This window comes from Macrobrachium nipponense, chromosome 36 (genome assembly GCF_015104395.2).
Source record: "Macrobrachium nipponense isolate FS-2020 chromosome 36, ASM1510439v2, whole genome shotgun sequence".
Classification (NCBI taxonomy): Eukaryota; Metazoa; Arthropoda; class Malacostraca; order Decapoda; family Palaemonidae; genus Macrobrachium; species Macrobrachium nipponense.
In genome coordinates, this window is record NC_087220.1 from 56,244,783 (window position 1) to 56,269,153 (window position 24,371).

At 35.4% G+C, this 24,371-nt stretch overlaps 1 protein-coding gene and 1 long non-coding RNA gene across 5 annotated transcripts in view; one reads left to right on the top strand and one right to left on the bottom strand.

Moving 5' to 3' along the window:
* Nucleotides 1-24,371, top strand: part of LOC135203690 (uncharacterized) — a 336,388-nt gene that overhangs the window by 253,621 nt on the left and 58,396 nt on the right. The gene's annotated exons all lie outside the window — the stretch shown is intronic.
* On the bottom strand, nt 1,020-24,371 carry LOC135203686 (cytadherence high molecular weight protein 2-like). Of its 2 annotated transcripts, XM_064233585.1 has the most exons (16): nt 24,175-24,371; nt 23,750-23,847; nt 21,603-21,740; nt 20,735-20,844; nt 19,812-20,010; nt 19,218-19,291; nt 18,135-18,230; nt 17,327-17,503; nt 16,390-16,570; nt 15,140-15,280; nt 13,609-13,749; nt 12,672-12,698; nt 4,845-4,985; nt 4,266-4,391; nt 3,110-3,286; nt 1,020-2,298 (listed from the first exon to the last, which is right to left on the bottom strand). In XM_064233585.1, the coding sequence occupies exons 1-16, from the start codon at nt 24,230-24,232 to the stop codon at nt 2,068-2,070; spliced, it is 2,115 nt and encodes a 704-aa protein (XP_064089655.1). In that variant the 5' UTR covers nt 24,233-24,371; the 3' UTR covers nt 1,020-2,067. The 2 variants fall into 2 exon arrangements, with proteins under 2 accessions (XP_064089655.1, XP_064089656.1); XM_064233586.1 differs by lacking the exon at nt 12,672-12,698.

Genomic DNA, 24,371 nt, shown 5'->3' on the forward strand with positions numbered 1-24,371 from the left:
AAATAATATATTGGTCAGTTTTGTTATTAAATAAAGTTTTTATATACGTGCATATATATATGCATTATATATTAGTGTTTCCACCAGATTTTTAGATACTTCTGTAAGTGTATTTTAAGATTGAAAGGGAACGCCAATGACCACTCTCCCAGAATGCAGGAAAAATGAAACTTCTCTTGAGAGAAATTTTTCGTTCTCCCACTCACGCAATTCCGCAGTTACCTCGGGAAACGATGTCATGCACCCAGCAACAGAAGCAATTACAACGCGAAAAGCAAGTCTAGAAAAACTCCAATTGATTTCTTTCGTTTTAGTGTCGTTGATGTTTAAGCTCTCGTTTTTTTCTCTTACTCGGAGAGTAAGCCTAGAAACTACTCCGTTGTTTTTTTTGTTGTGGTGGTTAGGAAAGGCCTATGGAATAGCCTGAAAAGGTCTGAAAAGGGTGTTTCTTGTTGAGTGAAAGATACAGGAATTTTAGTATAGGATATTTATGATTTGTTTATTCGAATGAAAATGTAAAAACATAAATAATGTGCATGTTAAACAGTGCAGAACAATTTATTTCTAGTGAAATATGGCATATTCATTTCAATTTTCCTTGGTGAAACAAGGCTCTGCTTGACCGTAGATTTTAGCACGTTTTACTTTACTTCAAAAGTTGGGAATATAATGTTTACAGCTTATGCGTGAGGGAAAAATCTTGGCTGCATTCCAAGTAAGCTTGGAGGTTGGATCACGCCTTATTTATATGATTATCACTTTATTAATGTATATATATATATATATATATATATATATACTTACAGAAATATATATATATATATTATATATATATATATATATATATATATATATGTATATATTTTTTTATATATGCTACATGCTATGTAAATTACGTATGTGTATGTTTGACATAGTAGCACGTAATAATAATATAATAATATAATAATAATATGATTAACTAATATATTAATAGTAAGTAATATAATAGTGGCTAAAGGAGAAAGAATATTCCCTGATTCTATGAAACATTTTATTTGGAAAGCTGGGTCCTTCAAAAACACCATACTTGAATGTAATCATAAGTGCGTGATCAGAAGTTTAGTTTTATCTGCAATAAATCTTATATTTTCGAACGATAAGAATATCTTTTATCACAGGATAGCTTCTTGAGCGTTTCCGCTGTAGATGAAGGAAATAAACATCATGATGTAAATATATCATGTTATACTTTATGAAATATGTTTACACATATATTTCTCTATGCAATGTATTTATATGGCTATATATGGCTTTTAGGTATAGATTATGAAATGTAATGGTATGTGAATTACAGTTTATGAAATGGATTTAAGCTTTGGTGTATGAAGTGTATTCATACTCGTTCGTAGGATGTAGTCTTTGGAATGTGTTGTGAACTGGAATAGTGGTTGAATGAACCTTATATATATTTAAGGCACTCTCTCTCTCTCTCTCTCTCTCTCTCTCTCTCTCTCTCTCTCTCTCTCTCTCTCTCTCTCTCTCTCTCTCTCTCTCCTAGTCTACAGAGAATTGAAATGATACAACTTTTACATTTTCTTCACGTAAGCAAAAGTTATACATCAACATTGCCTCCTCATTATTTCATATTGCAAAGGGGTATTTTTTCATTCAGAGGCCGCCGGCACGGGCAACCATTTTTCCTTACGTTTCCAGCCTCACTGGAAATAGGGGAAATGGGGTGTCCTTTCGTTTCCAGCCTCACTGGAAATAGGGGACAAGGGGTGTCCTTACGTTTCCAGTCTCACTGGAAATAAGGGAAAAGGGATGTCCTTTCGTTTCCAGCCTCACTGGAAATTGGGGAAAAGGAGTTTCCTTACTCACTGGAAATACGGAAAAAGGGGTGTCCTTAAGTTTCCAGCCTTACTGGAAATAAGGGGAAAAGGGGTGTCCTTACGTTTCCAGCCTCACTGGAAATAGAGGAAAAGGGGTGTCCTTACGTTTCCAGCCTCACTGGAAATGGGGGGAAAAGGGGGTGAAAGTTTGTAAGACGGGAAAGCAGAAGAAGTAGGAGGAGAAATCCGGCATCTAAGGATTGGTGGTGCCCGTGGTTCCCGTCTTCTTCTTGAGGCGTTCGTTGAGCTCGGCGTAGAGGGCCTTCACCCTCTCGACCTCGTTGTTGATCGCTGTGTCCCTCTGCTGCCTCTCCGTCTTCTCCTCCTTCAGCTTGGTGTCGAGGCGTTCCTTCACCACGTGCACGGCGGCTCCCAGCTTCTTCAGCCCCGTCTGCGTCTCGTCGATGTCTTGATCGAGTCGAGCCTTATGTTTTTTTTTTTTTTTTTTTTTTTTGAGGCGAGGAGGAAAGTGTTGAAAGTTGAGGTTAGAGGAGTGAGGTTACTTGTCTATCTATAAATTTATTTTGTTTTTCTATCTTTCTATAAATGCAATATGAAAAATGGTCTTTTGGTTTTTTACATGTCTATGGAAATACATATTTTTAGGTTTATTATTGAAAGAATTACCTCGGAAAACCTCATTCTTGAATATTTTTACTGTACGAATGGCCCCTTACCACCTCAGTATTGATTATTTTTCCTTCAAGGAAGACCCCTTAGTAAGCCAGTCTTAAATATTTTTCTGCAAGAATGCTCTCTTACCACCTGAGCAGGGATTATTTTTACTTCAAAGTAGTAGACCTCTTAGCTCGTCAATCTTGAATATATGAAATTCAAGAATGACAGCTAGGCACCTCAGTCTTGAATATTTTTAACATACTACCTCAATCATTAATACTTTTACTGTTAGAGTGAAGTATTTTAACTACAAGAAGGACTTTTACCACCTCAGTCTTTAAATATTTTTACCACAGGAATGACATCTTCTAAAACCTTATTCTTGAATATTTTTACCTACTGTCTCAATCATTGATACTTTTACTGCCAGATTGAGGTATTTTAACTACAAGAAGGACCGCTTACGACCTCAGTCTTTAAATGTTTTTACTAGTAAATATTTTTACCACGGTAATGACCTCTTCAAACCTTAGTCTTGAATATTTTCACTACAGCAAGAATGACCTCTTCAAACCTTAGTCTTGAATATTTTCACTACAGCAAGAATGACCTCTTACCAGACTTGGCACAGACGCAGCGTTGGGTTCGTTTTTGCCAATGATTCTTTCGATGTCTCCCTTCAGTTCGGTCACGTCATCTATTCTCTCCTTTCTCTCTTCGTCCAGCTTCTTCTTCAGGTTCTTGTCCATTTCAGTCATCTGGTCCTTGAGTTCCGTGACGCCCTTGGGAGTGTCCTAAAGGAGGTATAAGTTGTTTATGAGTTCTGTTTTGTATTTGTAAAATCCCCAAATCTCACACCCTAAAAGTATAAGCATATATAATTTTGAATTTGCAGTTTCTCTATATATTATCGTGTAATAGCACAGTAAACCACAAGTGTTTTTGAATGTACTATACACAATTGAAATCAAGTGTGAGTGTGAATACACACACACACACACATATATATAATATATATATATATATATATATATATATATATATATATATATTATTATACACACACACGCAGGTTGGGGCTTGGGTGACAATGTCACCCAAGCGCCCAATAACTATTCTCTCTCTGTTTTGGAGTCGTTAACAATCAAACAGCTTGTGCCCCCATTAAATAGTCAGACTTCTTCACAGTTCTATTTTATATAGCATAGTTGACATCCTCCTTTCCAAACAAGAGAACGTCACTCAGTTTTTTAACTCCATAGAGATAGGTATTAACTAAAGCATTGTTCACTTTTTAATTTTTTTTTTAAATTTTTTTTTATTTCATTTTTTAAATTATTATTTTATATAACTTTTATGCTGTTCCATTTTTATTAATATTAATACTGAGTCTTTTTTTAATTTGTATATTTGTATATTTTACAGCCCTGATGATGAGACCCAAAGTCTCCAAAATTTGGAAAATAAATGTATGATGCTACGCTGGCTTTTCTCCATCCTATTTAATATTATATATATTATATATATATATATAATATATATATATATATATATATATATGTATATATAGTATGTATGTACTATATATATATATATATATATATCTATATATATATATATATAGATATAATATGTATGTATGTATGTATGTATGCATGTATGTAGGTATGTATGTATGTATTGTAATGTATGGTATTTAATGATATGTATAATATATATATATTATATTATATTATATATATTATATATATATATAAATGTTTTTGCACTTACTTGAACTTTGTCCTGTAGAGAATCGACCTGCTTCTTCAGCCTCTCCTGACTGAAGGCGAGCGAGTCGACCTTCTGCTGCAGCTTGTCTCCCATAATCGTGTTGTCTTGCTTGTTGTCCTCTTTGGCCTGCGAGAGAGAGAGAGAGAGAGAGAGAGAGAGAGAGAGAGAGACGAGAGAGAGAGATGAGAGATAGAGAGAGAGAGGAGAAGAGAGAGAGAGAGAGAGAGAGCGAGAGAGAGAGAGAGAGATTATTTATCCAAGGGAGAATGAATGTTCTCAAGAATTATTCTTGTCATAAAGTTCTTAGCTAATTTTGTTTAGCACTCTATATGGATTAATATTTATAGATCAAACCCCTTCCCCCCCCCCCTCTTCCCCCATAAAAGTATATCGATTAAGAATCCCCTTTCTAAAAGCTGTAGCCATTAGAATTTTCCCTCTAAAACCGTCAAAAACCATAAAACCCTCAAAAACCATGTATTTTCCCCCATAACTGCATCAAAACTCCAATTTACTTCCCATTCCGTGCCCTTCTTCCACGGAGGCCAGAATGTAAACAAACCCTCGTTCTTAACTCACGGACTTCAGACGATTATCGAGGAGTTCGTCTTGCTGCTTCACCTTCGTCTCCACGTCACTCAGCCTCTTGTCGAGCGCTCCGATGTCTTTTGCCACGTTTTTGCGAATGTTGTCTGCGTTCTCCTTTTGCATCCTCTCAATCTGCGAGATTATTTATAATAAGGAAATCATTTATCATCTGTGGTGTTCGTGTGATTTCCCTTCTGACGTTCTTGGCTTCGTGGTAATAAGATGTTAGTGTTACAAAAAAGAATATTTGCCTAAAAAATTGCTTAGTTTTAAAGTGTTACGAATTATTTATCTTATATGGTTTATTAAAATTGCTTATCAATTGATGATAGACATAATTATTCAAATTAACTGTTATGAACAGCTTTGATACATTATGAATTACATTTAATTATGAATAAACATAATTTTCCTTATTTCAAGGTTGCTCTTTTCTCTGTTATTCTATTTAAAAAACTTACAAAAATGTAATAGAAAGTTAATTTAGTAACAAATTTCAGGCAAAAGCATTTTGAGGGCATAAATGTTAGCGAATTGCAGTAAATAAAATCAATAGTAAAATGTCATGAAATAATATAAAAGATTTTTAAGAAAGTTTACTTACCAGAGAAATGGGATTTTCTCTTTTTTTAGAAATTTGTTTATGACCATTTTCACGTAAATTTATGTGTTTAAAGGTATTATGTCAGATATTTAGTACCTATTATGAACATTATTACTACTTATTAGGAAATGTATTTTGAGGGCTGATAATTATTGATCTAAATATAGTAGCTTATTCAGTTTTCTTTGTTTATTTATGTGGATTTTTAAAAGAAAAATACTAAAACTTTTAGATTACAGAAACAATAATTACACACATAAGTATGTATTCATTCATACATTATATGGGAGATAGATTGAATTCCTAAAAGTATGGCAATTTAATTTAGTAACGTTTACGATAATAACGGAATGTTTTCGTCCCGTTTTCTATCGCGTTATGGTTAATTTTCTTTCGTGATCCAGAAGGGATACTAATATAATAAAATACTCTATGCTGGACACTCAATTTGGTCATGTAATAACAAATGAAAGGATTGGGAAATAAATAATTATTATACACTATATATATATGTGTGTGTGTGTCAGAATAGCTTGTTTATATATACTCACTGGCTTTTTAAAATGTGGCAATTGTATATATATGTAGAAATAACAAGTATCAGGGTAATTCCAAGCCCCTTCACAACTAAAATAGACCTGTGGTATAGCTTTATATAAGAGGATGGAAACAAGAGGAGAATAAAAAGTGATGCAGAGGTAGTTTCATCATATGTAATGACGATAGACTGCTCCACTTGAATATCTTAAAATGAGGACATTTGATACTGACTGTCTTTCTGAGAGTGTGTAGATAGAAGGAGTCCTTATTTACCCAAGAGCGTAGGTAAATGAGGATTTGGATTGCTAGGTATTTATTGCTGAGTCCGACACTGTAAGTATTAGAATTCGTAATTTCTTGATATTTTTCCTTTGCCACAAGCAGAGATTTCGGCAATGCAGCCTCACTGCGGAGCATTCCAGAGCAGAAATAATCGACTTACCTCTCTCATTTCAGCAGGTTTCAATCGCGCCCCACTTGTCGTATCGTGTGTCACCTTGTGTGTGAAAGTTGAGAAAAATGAAAGTTACTGGTGAAAACTATAGCTTTACCACAACCTATTCATGTTAGTGTTGGTTTAGGAAAGGATGCAGCTAACGTGGATTTTAGGGATGCATTTCATAGTGTTTTTAATCCTTAGAGCATTCAGAACATGCTTCATTTGATATATATTGGTGGTTTTTCTTAAGCACTTCAACGTTAAAGTGTTTTGAGGTTACAAATCTTTAATTACGTTTAGTGCCATTTACCATGAATAGTCATAGGGTCACATGCCTATTTTGGTCAAGGTTTTCCAAAATATGTTTTTTATAAAAAAGAAAAAAGGAAAAAAAAACAGAAAGGGTTTCCAAAAACTTACCAGCTGGTTGTTGTGTGTTTTGGTCGAATATCTCATAGGGTCGTGTCTTGTCTAAAAACGAAAATCATGAAAAAGTATTAAATATTTTTTGCATGCCAAATCATAATTGCATAACCGTTAGAAATAGATTTGTCCTGTTTAATCTATTAAGAACTCAATGTCATGCTATCACAAGAACTTCTGAAAATATTTTAGTTATGCAAAACCTGTGTAAGTGGTAGTTTAGTTTTAATGAATAAATGCATTTTTTTTTATTTCTAGTGCTTACATGCATATGTGATTTGTTTATTCTCCTCTGTAACAGGCACTTGGTTATTGTTCATCTGATGAATTGCTAACACTTGGTTCCATTGTTTAAATACAGTTTCACAACTTTTATAGAATATTCTTAGTAACTGATATTAGAAATAGCTGCATTATTTCTTTTCAGTAAGAGTTATCACTTTGATTTCATTATTGCAAATGTCATTCTTGCATTTAGCTTTCATTTTGAAAATGCTCAACTCCGTTCAAGTAGAATTTGAGTCCTTAGTTAATGATAGACTTCAGTTAATTTGAAATTCTAGAATTGATGAAGTTGTGAGAGCTCACCTGAGGTTCTGGCAAGAGTCGAGAAGGCTTCAGTGGGTCTCTTCTATAATTCTTTAAAATTCGTGTGGTAGATAATTAGTTACAGCTTCTTTAAGAGACATATTTCGAATATATAGTTAAGTTGGATGTTAATCAGCTGGTGTCAATCAAATAATTTTAACTTTTAGTTTAAAGTAGTAAATGATTTTGTAATTGATCTTTAACAAGAAAACTATTTTATGTGAGTGTTGGTGTTTGAACTTATAATATGTGATTCTTTTGATTGAAGTGCAATGAAAATTTAGTTTTCATCTAAGAAATTAAATTTCAAGTCAGATTGATTTGAGAATTGCATTAAAACATGATAAATTTGTAAGTATATCCTTCAAAGTTTAAGCAAAAATTTTGAAAATAAATGCAAAATGACATTGCTGAGATATTATTTTTAAGAAATAATTCTTTAAATTTTAAAATTGCATTTTGAACTAGGTTATTGAGTATTTCATGAAAAATGCAATCCTCATATTATTATTTCAATGTTCATTTTAAAGCATTTCTAAAAATAAAAACTGGAATGAGAATGAATTCCTTGAGTCTGAAGCAAGAATTGCATTCTTCAGTATGAGGCATTCAGTTCATTATTGCTTATTAGTAACTTAGTGGTACATGAAGTGATAAGAAAAAATGCAGGTTTAAAATAAAGCTTATGATGTTTACATAGAGAAATTTTGGATAGTAGAAGATACAGGTATTGTCTGTGTGATTGGAATATTAGAATGTGTGTAAGTAACAAAGTGATTTAGAAAATTTAAAAAGCATTTGGAAACAGTTAGGATTTATCAGCTAATTGTGTTTTATCAAGAAACTTAAAATCTATTTGAAATAATCAAAACTTGCTAGAAAATGTTTGTGTAATAGAATACTAAGAAATTTTTATTGGGAACCAAAATTTAAAAAGCGCTAGTAATAATTAAGAATTATTAACAAACATTTATCCTGTAAATTAAAGTCTGTTTGATTTGAAATTAAATAAAATAAAAAAAGGAGACCATAAACGTGAGCCAAGAGGTAAGGATTAACAAAATTTAACTCTCACCTCTTTGATCAGAAAGTCTGTTATAGTCAGTTTAGGTCGATGTTGTTCCTTTTTAACCTTCTGTAGATTTTGGGAGAACATAGAAAGGTTAGTGCATTTGTATATTGCAGATCTGAACTGAGTAGAATATCTACAATATCTGTAGTTGGTGAAGTGATACACTTTGATTGACGGTTAGATTGCTTCAATCAGATTAAAGAAACAGTTTCATGAAGTTTGTTGACCTTAGTGTTGATGTTGTCAATTGAGAGTTGTTGGACACTTGATAGATCTTCGTCAAATTCACAGTTGACGTCTGACTAACTTACAATCTGGCAGTTGTAGGTCTTTAGACCTATAATTACAGCAGTGAGAACATTCCAATTCTGTAAATGGAAAATATTGGCAAACCAATTTCTTAAATGTTATGCCAAACTTAGCTGGCTTTAGACTGCAAAGTGTGACATAACATTTAAGAAGCTGGTATGACAGTATTTCCAGTTCACATGAATGATTGTAACTTCAAGTGGAATGTTCACAATGTTTTGTCAAGGATTACTAAGGATTCATTATTCAGTGAAATCTGTAATTAACGATCTGTTTTGTGGTTAGAGTAATGTTAAGCAAACGACAACTTCTTGTTTTGAGGTTAAGGTAGTTAAGCAAAAGACAAATTCTGCTTCAAGTTAGGGTAGCGTCATACGGAATATGCGTGGTGTTGTGAGAAATGTGACCAAACTCATTTTGTTGAGCCGTTGGTACTTTAACCTTAGCAATCATAAATTCAGACAAGACTATATTCAGCAAGGTTTAACCTTGCTAGTATACCATTCATGCAGTTGCGTAAATGAAAAGTCATATACTTTCCTTCAAATCCTTGACTCTATTTTATCTTTAGGATGTAGATCATCTGTCCAGTTTTGGAGTATATTTTGTTACATGAAAATGTGGCATACAGTTTCAGATTTTCTTACCTAGTCAGTACTTGATATACGCTCCAATTCCCTTACTTGAATTTCTTTTTTGCTTCTATTAAATTGTTGTGAGATTAAGTGATCAAAAGCATCATTCTGAAATGTTAAATTGGTTGTGGCTGATACGTTAGGATGGTGCAGATTTGTGTCAAGGAAATTAAACCTGCTTGTGGTCATTCACTGTAACTTACCACTTGACATGATCAAGGACTACTACCCCATGCATAAAGTTTGGGTTATTTACTTATGGATCTTTAATCTAGTTAATTGTAGTTGCCTACTACGTAAGTATAACTCTCCTACATACTACCCTAATACAATTCAACTTGTTTTTTTATATATTTTACTTACATTTTTGTTAGTTTCTTCATTTATACATTTTCCTAAAAACTGATTTTCTCTTTCTTTATTTCCCTTTCTTTATTTCCCATTACCTTCAGTTACTTCCTTCTAATGAATACCATATTCTTTGGAAGCTTGAGTTTAAAGTCAGTGGCTCCTGTGGGCTTGTTCCTTATGAACAGGGTTTATCTTCTGAATAATGTTAATAACAATGAATATATTTCTTGCATTTTACCCTTGATCATTATTGCCAAAAACTTACATCCTGCCTTCATCATCTGAAACCTTAGTTAAAACATTCCTATAAAAGTTCACAAAACAGTAAGATTATTTTTTAATGTTAGACAAAGTACTCCATTGCCATTTAGTAGGAGATCATCCAGACCCTTCTGGAAGAAATAAATGACTAAAACAGATTATTAGACATCGTTAGCACACACTAGCGTACAGTACATTCGTAAATGAAGCATAAGGTGTAGTTGAATTCGAAGGGACACAAAAATTTCCCTTACCTCTTCGTCATCGTCTGGTGGGGCTGTTGTCTTACTTGAACTCCCTTTAGGTTTCTGTTCGTGGAAATGTTGACGATGAAAAATGTGTTTATGATCGATTACATGTCAAAGAATATTGATTAATGACCTCTAAACTAATCCTGTATTGAGGTGTAGACATTGTCTCAGCCTTGGGTTTGCTAGACTTATGCCACCCAATTTAGTGATGGTACCTTAGACTTTGATGAACTTTCCAAGTAATCTGTGGCCTCCTTCCTCTCTTACCTCTTCCTTGGCGAAGTGGGATTCTGACAGTTACTTGATGGTGTGACTCCAAGAAAGTTGTTATTTTACCGGCATTGTCTCCCATCAGGCCAATGAGAACCTCCTTGTCAATTCTTCTGTAGTCGTTACAGTAGTATAGTCTTTGTTATAGAACACTTCCTAACCTCATGTCAGTAATGAGGGGAGAATGGTATGATGCTAAAGATAGAGAACAGTGAAGTTTGTCCCAGTCTCTCGCTTCCACCTGTCTGTTAGATATTGGAGTGTTCTGTACATTTGCAGTCATTCGTGAAAGTAGGCTGTCAGTGGCCAGAAGATGAGTTATACAGTCTGGTACATTGAGGAATAGAAGGATCTCGAGTTTAAAGAATTGCGTCGTATCCTGAGTATACGCGTAAGAAGTGGCTAGGATATCTCTTGCTTTAGGGTAGCAGATGGTTTTATTTCGTTATGATTTACGTGAGTTATTTCATGGTGGTAGTATGGTCGGTAGGGATGATGTAGATCCAGTGTACATAAGACCAGTCTTCCACGTGGAAGTGCACATTTTAAAAGGTAATGAACAGTTTAATTCCTGTAACTGAATGGCATGAACAAATGTAAGCAGCACATAGAATTATAAAGTGGGGTGGTCCTGTTACATTGTAATTTTTAATCAAAAGATCTAGCATAGTAAGGGTTCTCTAATAAGCAATAAAATTTGATTCAGTTGAAAGTATGTGCTCCATAGGATTAGTATGTCAAATTTTAATATATAGATTAATTTTTTGAGTTAGCTATGTATATACTAATTATGTAAAGACTCGCAAATCAGCTACCATTATTGTAATATGACAACGATAGTGGAATGTAACAGCCAAATAGGAAAGTTCAAATATTGTAGCCAAAAGTTTTAGCATATGCCGAGAAGCAATTAGTGAAAAGAGTTTTTGAAAAGGCACGTCTAAGAAAACACATCTAGATTTAGCTGTTGATCTTATTGCAGCATTCACGATGAGTCTTCTGATTTGAATGGTTTTAAGTTTATGTTTATGCATGATTATTTGGTTTCTCGTGTATTTGTGATATAGTTGGTAATGTATAACTGCACTGACTACTTTTCTTGTACTTAGTGAGCTAATGTTTCCTTAAAATGTAGATAGTACAACCTGGTACAAGAGGACAAAGTGTATTTCTTAGGATGCAGCCATACAGCAATAAAACACACCAGTAACTTATAGCACATACTTCGCAGATAGATTGAATACAAGGCAACGACTTACTGGGAGACTTAACCTGTGCTTCATGTGGTTATCCAACGCTTGCCAAAGGTTCATTCTCCAGTTAAGTTCGATGACATGTTTTCACCCTGTTTGTGATACAAGTATGTATGCAGTAAGATGCTAACATTTGTTTATGACATTTTTTACTGTAGTGTGGATGCCCCCTTGTGTGTATACAAGTTTACTTGCATTGTTGGCAAAATCTGTATGTGTTTTTGTATAATTTAGATGTACAATTTTTGTAAGGTGTGGGTGGATCCTATGCATACCTTTAAAGTAAAATATAGCTTTAAAAAGTGAGAAGAAAGCAAAGACAGCCTGGGTAATCAAGCTACCTCCAAAAAATGCATCCCGATATCAAAAAGCTGTGTTTATGGCTAGAAAGTAGAAAGCAAGCTTTATTTTGAAGAGAAAAACTAATCAAGAGAGAATTTGCAATTTCTTACAAGAGTGGAACATTGCTGGGGCCTTTCTACATGAAGTGCCCTTTTGATTTATTAGTCAGATTGTGATAACTTTAGGATGTCCCATTTTTTATTACCGTTTATGGTTTAATGTTTCTGTTATTATGCCTCATGAATGATGGGAGTCAGAATCACCATACATTTTGGCCTACAAAAGCAGTGCATGATGTAACCAGTGTCACAGACCTATGTTGTAACAGTTGGCATAAGTTAGTCTGTGCTAAAATGAGAAAATTTAGTACCTGGTTAATGTTGTCAGTATTTTATGTATAGATTTATAGAGTGAAAGTGCGCAGGAAGAATTAAGTGAATTGAGACTGTCATGTTCATGCTGGATGCAATATCAACTTACCTCATCTAAGGCCATACCAGATGTGTCCTTTTATGTAAAAGAAAACCAACATTAAAATTTAGTGCAGTAGAGTATAAGTGTAAATTTTAAGGGTTCCTCAGTTACATAAACATGAATGTGTAGTAAGTTGCTGTATTTACAGTGTGAGCAGAACCTGAGAGAGAGTTTTTTAATCTTCTGTCCAGTTTGTTTTGAATGGTTTCATTTGTCTTATGAGTAGATGCATAGCTTACATTAAAGTAAGACTGTATACACATGCTTTGGACAGAATACAATTAGGACAGGACAATAGTCAGGACAACTAGGACAGTATAGAGGAAACACCATGGACATTGTGATGACATGAAGGATACCCATGGTTTATAGACAATGGACAATGATGGCAGATGTTGGAAATAGCTACACAACATGACCTGTAATTAGAATTATATTTTAATTTTCAGTGATGCATTTTAGAGTTGGACTTGTTTTAGGTTGGAAGTTTAGCTTGTAAGACATTGTTGCTGCTATTTTCAGCATCATGCCACAGACAAAAGGACATACAAAACAAAAGCTGTTTGGTGAAAATATCCACAAAGTTGTTTTCAGGTAGCATATGTACAGTATGCTTCCTTAAGGACATTCACTAACAAGTACGTGCACTAAATCCACAGTAGTCTCGTGCACCGACCATAACCTGTAAATCTCAGATTTCAGTGGTGGATACACTGTAAAATTTTAGAATATTAATTTACCACTTTTGCCTTCCTTGTGTGAATACATTCCTTGTCGTGTATCTGTAACAGTAACTTCAAAGGTGTATGTCAACTACTGTGATATCACACACCTCCGAATTCTTTTTTAATGTTATTATTAGAATATGGGCCACCTTGAGACCCCTGTGTCTTAGGTGACTAACTACAACCCTCATTACATTGAGACTAAAACCTAAAAGTACCTCATCATAATCTGGTCCAGGTGGTGTTTTGTCGGAAGCATTGTTGGGAGTACTTGCTTTGCGCGTCCCGATAGCCTCCTGGAGAGTGACAATTCCCATGCGGTGACGATGTTCCACATCTTGGATGGAGGCCTTCAGCTCCTGGTGGGGAGCGTGAAGCATGTAGGAAGAAGTGTCATGGCAGAAATTGCATTTTTGCCTAGTTTACTTTTGCAGCTGCACCATTGGTGATCTTTGAAATAATCTCAGGAGGCCTTAGTACATTTTAAAAAAAAAGAATAGCCTTAAACATAGTAGTCCAAGACCTAATTTAACTAGCAATTTTATTTTTGGTTAGTTACTTTGCAGCCGCTCAGTGAATTTGATGCTTATAACATTAATTTTGTAAGTAGATGGACTCCACAACTTTGTTGTAGAGAAGAATTTGTATCTCAGAGACTTCACCCAAGTTGCAGTTTGAAATTTGAGAGGACAAGAAAAGTAAGTTGTTTAGGGTTAGTTGTGTAAAGGAATCCGTATTTTGCTTTGTGTCATGTACTTGTAGATGTAATAATATTTTGCACTATGACATTCAACCATTTTGGTTGTCAAAATCAAGCTGGTTCACAGCAGGAAAAGAGTTGAATATAGTATAGAATAAGATGAAAGAAGTCCCCCAAAGAGCAAGTTGACAGATTCAGGAAAAAAGGTAAAGAATGACATATCTGGAGGAGGATGGTGAAGGACTGTCTTAATCAGATTAGTGGGCAATATACAGAATGTTGATTCCCTGCTCTGCCAACGCGGAACCAGAGGAACTTATTTCTGGTGATAGAAATTCATTTCTCGATATAGTGTGGTTCGGATCCCACAATAAACTGTAGGTCCCGTTGCTAGGTAACCAACTGGTTCCTAGCCACGTAAAAATATCTAATCCTTCTGGCCAGCCTTAGGAGAGCTGTTAATCAGCTCAGTGGTCTGGTAAAACTAAGATATACTTAACTTTATACAGAATGTCTTTGAGCAGGGAAAACAAAGGAAGCAAGAAAGTTCTTGTCATGAATGAACTGTGGAACTGATCAAACACGTAGAGTATTCTACTCCATTTGTGGTTTGTACAGCATTTGAAGGTAAGCAAAAGAAAGAGAGTTCTAAAAGTGAACTATGTAAGGAAATTTTGGAACAGGTTTGTACTGTAATTTTTTACTTATATATATGCTATCTCTGAGCAAGGAACACAGAGGAATGAAGAGAGTTCTACTAGAGAATTGCATCAGGAACTTATCAAACCAACATTAATGTTTCTGTTCTTGACTTCCATAGTGTATCAGTTGTCAAGGAACACAAAGGAAAGAAGAGAGTTCCGATTATGAGTTGTTCAAGTTTAAGGAAATTGTCAAACTGGTTGATTATTGAGCTCATGATTTACACAGAGTATCTATGTATATGTGAGGTCTGACTGTGAAGTTTTCAAAGAAATTGTCAAACTGGTTGACTCTTGAGTTCATGATGTATTCATAGAGTACCTATGGGTATGTGAGGTCCAACTTACCTTGACAGCATTGTCCCTCGTCTTGATCTCAGACTCGAGGACTTTCTGGTGTTCCAGTTTGTGGTTTTTCATGTTGGAGTCGAGGTCGTTGATCTTGTTGTTCATCTCTCCCAGTCGTTCCTTGACTTCCTTCGTGTTTTGCTGGAAAGTGAAGGAGTTTGTTTGGTTATTTTCCCCCTGACTGCTACTCGTTCCGACTTATTAAAGGAAAATGAGATCATTTTAGTTCCTGTGATATGTTTTGTTGCAAGTTAAGGAATAATGTGGTTACCTTTCTAGATTCCTGATATTTGTCTTTTGCTTTCCATTGCATAACAAATAACAAAAATTATGTTTTTAAAGGCGGGGTGGGGGGAGCCGTAAGACTTCCGATTGAATTTGCTAAAAATTTAAGTAATTTAAATATTTTATGACTTGTATTTGAAAAAGGTTAACTTTTCTTGCTCGAACTTTTCTACGATTTTACATTATTGAAAGCTAGACTTTGGCACTCATTCAAGTTTCTCATGATCTGAGCTGAAAGAATTGTTGCAATATTTTGTACAGCTTGAGTTTATTAAATTCAAGAATTACTTCACCATTGATCTTCAAACTTTACCAATCCCGTTAACTTTATTGAATTGATATAATTTGGTATTGGATAATTTACAGTAGATTAAAATGTTTACCTATATTGCAACACCAGAACAACCTGAACTCTTATAAGTTCTGTTGCAACATGAGTTTATCAAATTTTCCAAAACTCTGGCCTAATGGACCTTTCTAAGAAGACATTGAATAACTACTTTTGCAACCCGAATCTATCAAACTTTCTCAAAACCCTGGAGTTATGGACCTTCTTCAGAAGACATTGAATAAGTACTGCTACAACATGAATTTATCGAACTTTCCAAAGCTCTAGCCTAATGGACCTTTCTAAGAAGACCTTGAATATATAAGTACTCTTGCAACATAGATCTATCAAGCTTGCCAACAACTCAAACCTAATGGACCTTCCTAAGAAGACATTGAAAAAATATTGTTGCAACATAAATTTATCAAACTTTCCAAACCTGTTGGCTAATGGACCTTCTTAAGAAGACATTGAATAAGCACTGTTGCAACATGAGTTTATCAAGCTTTCGAACACCTCAAACCTAATGGACCTTCTTGAGAATACATTGAATAAATATTGTTGCAACATGAATCTATTAAGTCTCCAAAAACTGAGGCTGTGGACCCTCTTAAAAAGGCACAGAATCGTCCCTCACGTCAATGTGTTTCTTGAGCGCTTCCTGTCCTTCGTCGCCGTACGTCTGGGACTTCTTGAGGTGCGAATCGACCATTTGTTGAAGCTCCTTCTCCTTCTGGGCTCTGCGTTTGTTCTCTTCGTTCAAGCTGTTCTCGATGATTGTGAGTTTGTTCACCGTGTCGTTCCTCAGCTTCACTTCCCTGGAGAGGAGAGGATTGGGGAAGTTTGGAAAGGCGTCTCTTTTTAACAGGGGAGATTTAAGGAGAGGGCTTTGTATAGGAAGGGAGATTTAGGGGAAAAGGACTAATTTTAATAGAGAAATTTAGGTAGGTGTCTTATGCAGCAAGGGAGATTTATGGAGTGGGTTTTGTGGAAAAAGGGAGATTTATGGAAAGTGTCTCGTGGAAAAAGGGAGATTTATGGAAAGGGTCTCGTGGAAAAAGGGAGATTTATGGAATAGGGTCTTGTGGAAAAAGGGAGATTTATGGAAAGGGTCTTGTGGAAAAAGGGAGATTTATGGAAAGGGTCTTGTGGAAAAAGGGAGATTTATGGAAAGGGTCTCACACGGTAAGGGAGATTGAATGAAAGGGTCTTATTATGCAACGATGACTTATGGAAAGTCTCACGTCACGTAACAAGGGAGATTTGAGAAAAGGGTCTCATTTTCCATGGGAGATTGTATATAACAAAGAAGATTTAATTAAAGATACCCAATACAGGGGGGAAGCTTTAAGTAAAAACTAGTTTGACTGAACGAGTAAGGCATCAGGACACGACCTAATCCTGCAGAATGGTTGAAATCCAAGGGAGATTGTATATAGCAAAGAAGATTTGATTAAAGGTACCCAAAGGGACGGGGGGAAGCTTTAAGTAAAAACTAGTTTGATTAAACGAGTGAGACGTCAGGACACGACCTAATCTCGCAGGATGGTTGAAATTCAATCCACCTTACTTACTTCTCGTCAATCTTCCTGTTGAGTTCCTGGGCCACCGAGGAGATCTCCATGTGGATGCGCTGCTTTTCGGCGACGCTGAATCCCGCCTGGAGCTCCTTCATCCGGTCGTCGAATTCTCGCAGCTCCTTGTCCTTCTCCACCTTGGAGCTGCCGTAGTCTTCCAGGAGCTCGTTGATTCTGTTGGCGTGAAAAGTGAAGAGGTTTAATTCTCGTTGCCTGTCATAATGTCTCGTAAACTCTTTTATTGTTTCATCATGATTTTAGGATTCAGAAGCAAGTCTTAATTCGTGTCATGCGCTTCTTCAGCAAGTACTACGTAATCTTTCAGGATTGTTTATTTTTTTTGTGTGTGTGGGTTGAGAGAGAGGGGGCAGGGGTTAGGGGGAATAGCTGTAATTGTGCTTCGTTTCAATAGAGTTAGATCCATTTCAAGATTATAAAATTGAAAGATCATAATACAAGCTTCAAAACCTCAATCTTTCTTCAGCATAGAAAACCAAAATTGTATTTAGACTAAATATACTTTATTATTCGACACTAAACAACAACAACAACAAATCTTTCTTAGTTTTCCTCTATTTCACGAAGTAGAACGACTGTATCAACCTCAGTTGGAAGCACGAACACTAAACTGTTATCACCTTATCAAGGATGTCTTAGCTTTGCTTTATTTAAAAGAAAGAGAACGGTTTCGCCTACCTCAACTGCAAGAAAAAACACAGAAGAGGATATGCCGTCACTCTATAATCATTGAAATGATAATTTGAAATTATACTAAATGATAATTGTGCCTTTTGATTAATCTTACCTAATGTTGACGTCCGTCTCCACTTTTTCTCTCTTCTTTCCTTCCAAATTGATCCGGTGAGTCAAATCCTGAATGGCTGTGTTTATTTGTATCATCCTGGAATGAAGTCAAATACATTACTTATTGAAGAGTTTTCTACTAAAATGCACTTGATCTTAAGGTTCAGTTACAGTGCCGCACCGTATCTGAAGATTCAGGTACAGTGCCGCACTGTATCTGAAGATTCAGTTACAGTGCCGCACTGTATCTGAAGATTCAGTTACAGTGCCATACTGTATCCAATGATTAAGTTACAGTACCCTACTGTATCCAGAGATTCAGTTAAAGTGCCGTACTATATCCAAAGATTCAGTTTCAGTGCTGCACACTGTATCTAATGATGAAGTTACAGTGCCATACTGTATCAGAGATTCAGTTACAGTACCGTGCACTGTATCCAGAGATTCAGTTACTGTACCCTACTGTATCCAGAGATTCAGTTACCGTACCCTACTGTATCCCACTGTATCAAGAGATTCAGTTTACAGTACCGCACTGTATCCAAATATTCAGTTACAGTACCCTACTGTATCCAAAGATTCAATTGCAGTACCCTCCTGTATCCCACTGTATCCAGAGATTCTGTTACAGTACCCTACTGTATCCCACTGTATCCAGAGATTCAGTTACAGTACCCTACTGTATCCCACTGTATCCAGAAATTCAGTTACAGTACCCTACGTACCCTACTGTCTCCCACTGTATCCAGAGATTCAGTTACAGTACCCTTCTGTATCCCACTGTATCCAGAGATTCAGTTACAGTGTCGCACTGTATCCAAATCGGATAATTGAATATTGATCGCCTGGTTTGTAAAGACATTGACTGTGTAATTGATCAAGCTCAGTAAATTTTCTTTAAATCATTCTCCAAGACCTTTTTGAGAATTACACGTTATGGAATAACCATTTTCAATAAAAGGATTATATGTATTCTTTTATAAAAAAAAATAGTTCCATTTAAACATAAAGAAAATGTCTTGTAATAAATATTTCAATTTGAACTTTCTTTTTTTTTCCAAATTGTCAAAACATCCAGACTTACTTTGCCTCTAGGGCCATCCTGACTGTTTCGGATATCTGGGCGCCATCTTGATTCTTGGGAGCGATAAGGGGCGTCTGAGGAGGTAGAGAAAAGGTCAGATGTGAGGATGTCGATTTTTGTTTTCAAGTGATTTTTAAATTGACATAATACTGAATTGATGGTATTGAGGCAGATAAAAACTGCGTTCATTATTGTGCGTTGATTTGTATATTTCATTCTGTTCATAAAGAAATTTGCAGTCATTATATATATGTATATAAGATATATATATATATATATATATATATATATATATATATATAATATATATATATATATATATATAATATAGTTAGTCCACCGAAATATAGTACTTAGCTTTAAACCAGAGTGTTTTAATGGGCCTTTTTATACTTGAGACGCATCCTTTTTTAATGGGAGAATTTATTTACATTATATATATATATATATATATATATATATAGATATATATGTATATATATATATATATATATATATATATATATATATATATATACATACACACACACACTATATCTAATGTGTGTATGTGTAGAATGTCTGCGTTTGAGTATGTGTACAAAGCATACTCACCTTAGTCTTCTTGTTATTGAAATCCTCCATGAGTCTACCCTGCAGCTTCATGTTCGATTCCAGCGACCCCAACTCCTGGCCCAGGTTGTCCACCCGGGCCATGGCTTCTCGAATCTCGTCCCGGAGGGAGAAGCAGAGCCGCTCCATCTGCTCCTTGCTTTGGTTCATCTTCATGATCTCGTGTTTGTATTCCTGTACCCTGGGAGGATGAGTGGACAGAGGTGTCAGTGCCTTACTATTCCTAAAATATGCTCATGATTTATTTGAATTGTTTTTGGATAATATTTTTATAATCTATTTTTTTTTATTTTTGGTTAATTTATTTTGTTTCTATTTGGTATTTTTTTTATTTTTGAATAATTTTTATTCAAGATTTATGTCTGTATATATTTTGGATAATTTTGTATATGTTTTTATGTGTATTTTTTATTTTTGAATAATTTATTTAAGTTTATATCTGTATATATTTTTATTTTGGATAATTTATTTATGTTTTATCTGTAATTTTTTTATTTTTGGATAATTTATTTGTTTTTATCTGTATTTATTTTTATTTTTGGATAAATTATTTGTTTTTATCTATTTTTTTATTTTTGGATAATTTATTTATGTTTTTATCTGTATTTTTTATTTTTGGATAATTTATTTGTGATTTATCTGTATTTTTTTTATTTTTGGATAATTTATTTATGTTTTTATCTATATTTTTTAATTTTTGGTTAATTTATTTGTGTTTTTATGTCTATTTTTTTTATTTTTGTATAATTTATTTATGTTTTATCTGTATTTTAATCTCGGTTAATTTTTCAAGAAGATCCTATGGTTAGTTTTTAAGGGAAAGTCCCTCTACTCTGTTACAGTTCGGGAATATGGTACAGAAAATGAGGAGCCAGCCATTGTCTATTGCTCCAAGTGAACCGTACTGGTTGGCGCTGTTGCTCCTTCGCTCCATCTGCTCCTGCTGGAAAGTAGCGATGGTCTTCTCGACGCTTTTCGTGTGGGACGACATCATCTGGACGGCGCTTCTGACATCCTGGAAAAGAAGTTTTTTTTTTTTTTTTTTTTTTTTTAAGTGACAGGAATTCAGTGAAAGACCTGATGACATGATCAGTTGACTAGACAGTCATTAGTGCGGTATCACAGAGTAAATCAGTGGCAATTATCTATTTAGGGGCTGTCTACTTTGTGCAGTTACGTTAATTACATAGACTCAGATAGTCAAAGTTATAGCAGTGAAACTTATAAAACTTGTAAGTCTTATTACCATAAGTTCTTGATAAGTTTTATAACTGTAAGTTTTATTATTTGAGAGTGTTAATTAATAACAGCAGAAAACAGTACACCCACGATATAGATGGTTGTCATTTATTTAAACTGTGACACCGCACCGCCAGAAATAATAACCGATCAGTGAATGGTCTGTATATTTAACAAGTCAGTCAATCGGTCCGTAAGTTATGAAGCTTTTACGCCAAATACTCTCAGTTAAACAATTACCTGTAACCTTTGACATCGCGACGCCAAAATCCAACCAGTTAATCAACGGATCGTATTTATCATCTAAAACTATTTACCCGATCACCTGTGACCTCTTGACATTGCAGTGCCAGAGGCCAAAACCAATCAGCCGCACACCTGCGCCACTGCAGCGCCAGAAAAAAGTAGTCGAGTATCACCTGTCACCTCAGACGTTGCAACGCCACGAGACAAAGACCAATCAACCAACCGATCACCTGTATTTCATTGCAGTGCCAGAGAACAAGTAATTTATCAGTCAGTCCACCATCTTACCTTGATTCCATCCTCACATCTCCGGATCCGGTCGTCAACTTCGTAATTCTTGCTCTGGGCTTCACGGATCGCTCCGTCCAGGCGATTCCTGGCCTCCTTCTCGTCCACCAGACCCATCTCGTTCTTTTTCACGTTCATCTGTTTAAATGGATTATATACTATACGAGATATTTATTGAAGTATGAGTTCTTTCATGAACAAGTTGATTCAGAATTCTTTCTAGACAGCGATATTCTTTTCGCAATTCGATAATTGAGATTCAGCACTTCCTTGAGGTGGCGTGATGATGGAGCATTCTGCCGAAGAATGTTTACTCAGCTTGCCTGGACATTCATCTCGAAAGATGGAGGGAATATATATATATATATATATATATATATATATATATATATATATATATACACATATATATATGTATTATATATATATATATATATATATATATATATATATATATATTTACATATATGAGAATTATTTTATACCTTTATTTTGATAAAATTAATTTTGTATTGTTTTCAAACTATGTCCTGGATATTGTGACTACATTTTTCATATGGATTCCAAATATTTATTAATTAAAATCCAATTTATAGTTTAAATTAATACTGTTCTTTCATTCATTCCTACTCAGTTTTTTTTAACTGATTCCAGTTTATATCTTTTCCCTTAAGTCTTTCTCTCTGATATCCAGTTTATATTATTTTTGAATTTATATTCGTTTTCTTTTCTTTGACTCCTTCCAAGTGAAACCAATTTCTATCTTTTCCTTCTTCACTTCCTCCTTTTAAATATATTAACTAATTGTTGCTTCGTCACATTTTTGTTGACGACGTTGTGACGTCAGGTAACCTCACAATCGACCTGTGACATCAGTTGACCCTGCAATCAGCCTATAATATCACTTACTTAACCCCACAATCAGCCTGTGACATCAGTTAACCCACAATCAGCTTGTAATATCACTTAACCCCACAATCAGCCTGTGACATCAGTTAACCCCCCACAATCAGCTTGTAATATCACTTACCCCACAATCAGCTTGTAATATCACTTAACCCCACAATCAGCCTGTGACATCAGTTAACCCCACAAATCAGCTTGTAATATCACTTAACCCCACAATCATCCTGTGACATCAGTTAACCCACAATCAGCCTGTGACTTTAGTTAACCCCACAATCAGCCTGTGACATCAGTTAACCCACAATCAGCCTGTGACATCAGTTAACCCCACGATCAGCCTAGAACATCAATTAACCCACAATCAGCCTGTGACATCAGTTAACCCCACAATCAGCCTGTGACATCAGTTAACCCCACAATCAGCCTGTGACATCAGTTAAACCCACAATCAGCCTGTGACATCAGTTAACTCCACAATCAGCCTGTGACATCATTTAAACCCCACAATCAGCCTCCGTGACATCACTTAACCCAACCACAATCAGCGTCCGTGACATCAGTTAACCCCACAATCAGCCTGTGACATCATTTAACCCCACTATCAGCCTGTGACATCACTTAACCCACAATCAGCCTGTGACATCAGTTAACCCCACAATCAGCCTGTGACATCACTTAACCCACAATCAGCCTGTGACATCAGTTAACCCACAATCAGCCTGTGACATCAGTTAACCCCACAATCAGCCTGTGACATCACTTAACCCACAATCAGCCTGTGACATCAGTTAACCCCACAATCAGCCTGTGACATCACTTAACCCCACAATCAGCCTGTGACATCACTTAACCCCACAATCAGCCTGTGACATCAGTTAACCCCACAATCAGCCTGTGACCATTTAACCCCACAATCCGCCTGTGACATCAGTTAACCCCACAATCAGCCTGTGACCATTTAACCCCACAATCCGCCTGTGACATCAGTTAGCCCCACAATCAGCCTGTGACATCACTTAACCCACAATCAGCCTGTGATATCAGTTAACCCCACAATCAGCCTGTGACATCAGTTAACCCACAATCAGCCTGTGACATCACTTAACCCCACAAATCAGCCTGTGACATCACTTTAACCCCACAATCAGCCTGTGACATCACTTAACCCCACAATCAGCCTGTGACATCACTTAACCCCACAATCAGCCTGTGACATCAGTTAACCCCACATAGAGTCTTACCTTCAATTCCTGCTGCAATCTCATCAGTTCATCCAGCAGCGTTCTGTTGCTCTGTTCAGTCTGGTTCAGTCTCTGCTCCAGCATGTCTATTCGTCTTGCTGAGGGATGACGTCATCAAAGAATTGTAAATGGCTAACATTTTCTTCACTGTATATTCTATCTATGGTTTGAGGAGGTTCTCTTTTTTTTAAATTATTATTTTCTAAATATATTTTTTTTATTATTTTGGAATACTGACTTAATATATTCCAGTTATCTTTGAAAGAATTCAAATTTATATTTTTTTGAAATTAATATATTTCTTTATTCATTTATTTAATGACATTATACAATATACATAAATATCATATATATATATATATATAGATATATATATATATATATATATATATATTTATTATTTATTTATTTACTGAATAACTTACCTGTACCCAGATCAGGCATAGACGCCTGAGGGACCGGTGGTGGGGGATGGTTCGTCATGATAGGAGGGGCGCTGGCGGTGGCCTGACGGGGGGCGCTAAAGGGGGCGGAGGCCTCCGGGGATGCCCTCCCAGGGGCATGTACCGGGTCTCCGGAAGACCCGGGAGGCCGTTGGTGTTTCCATACATCCGGGTTCGGC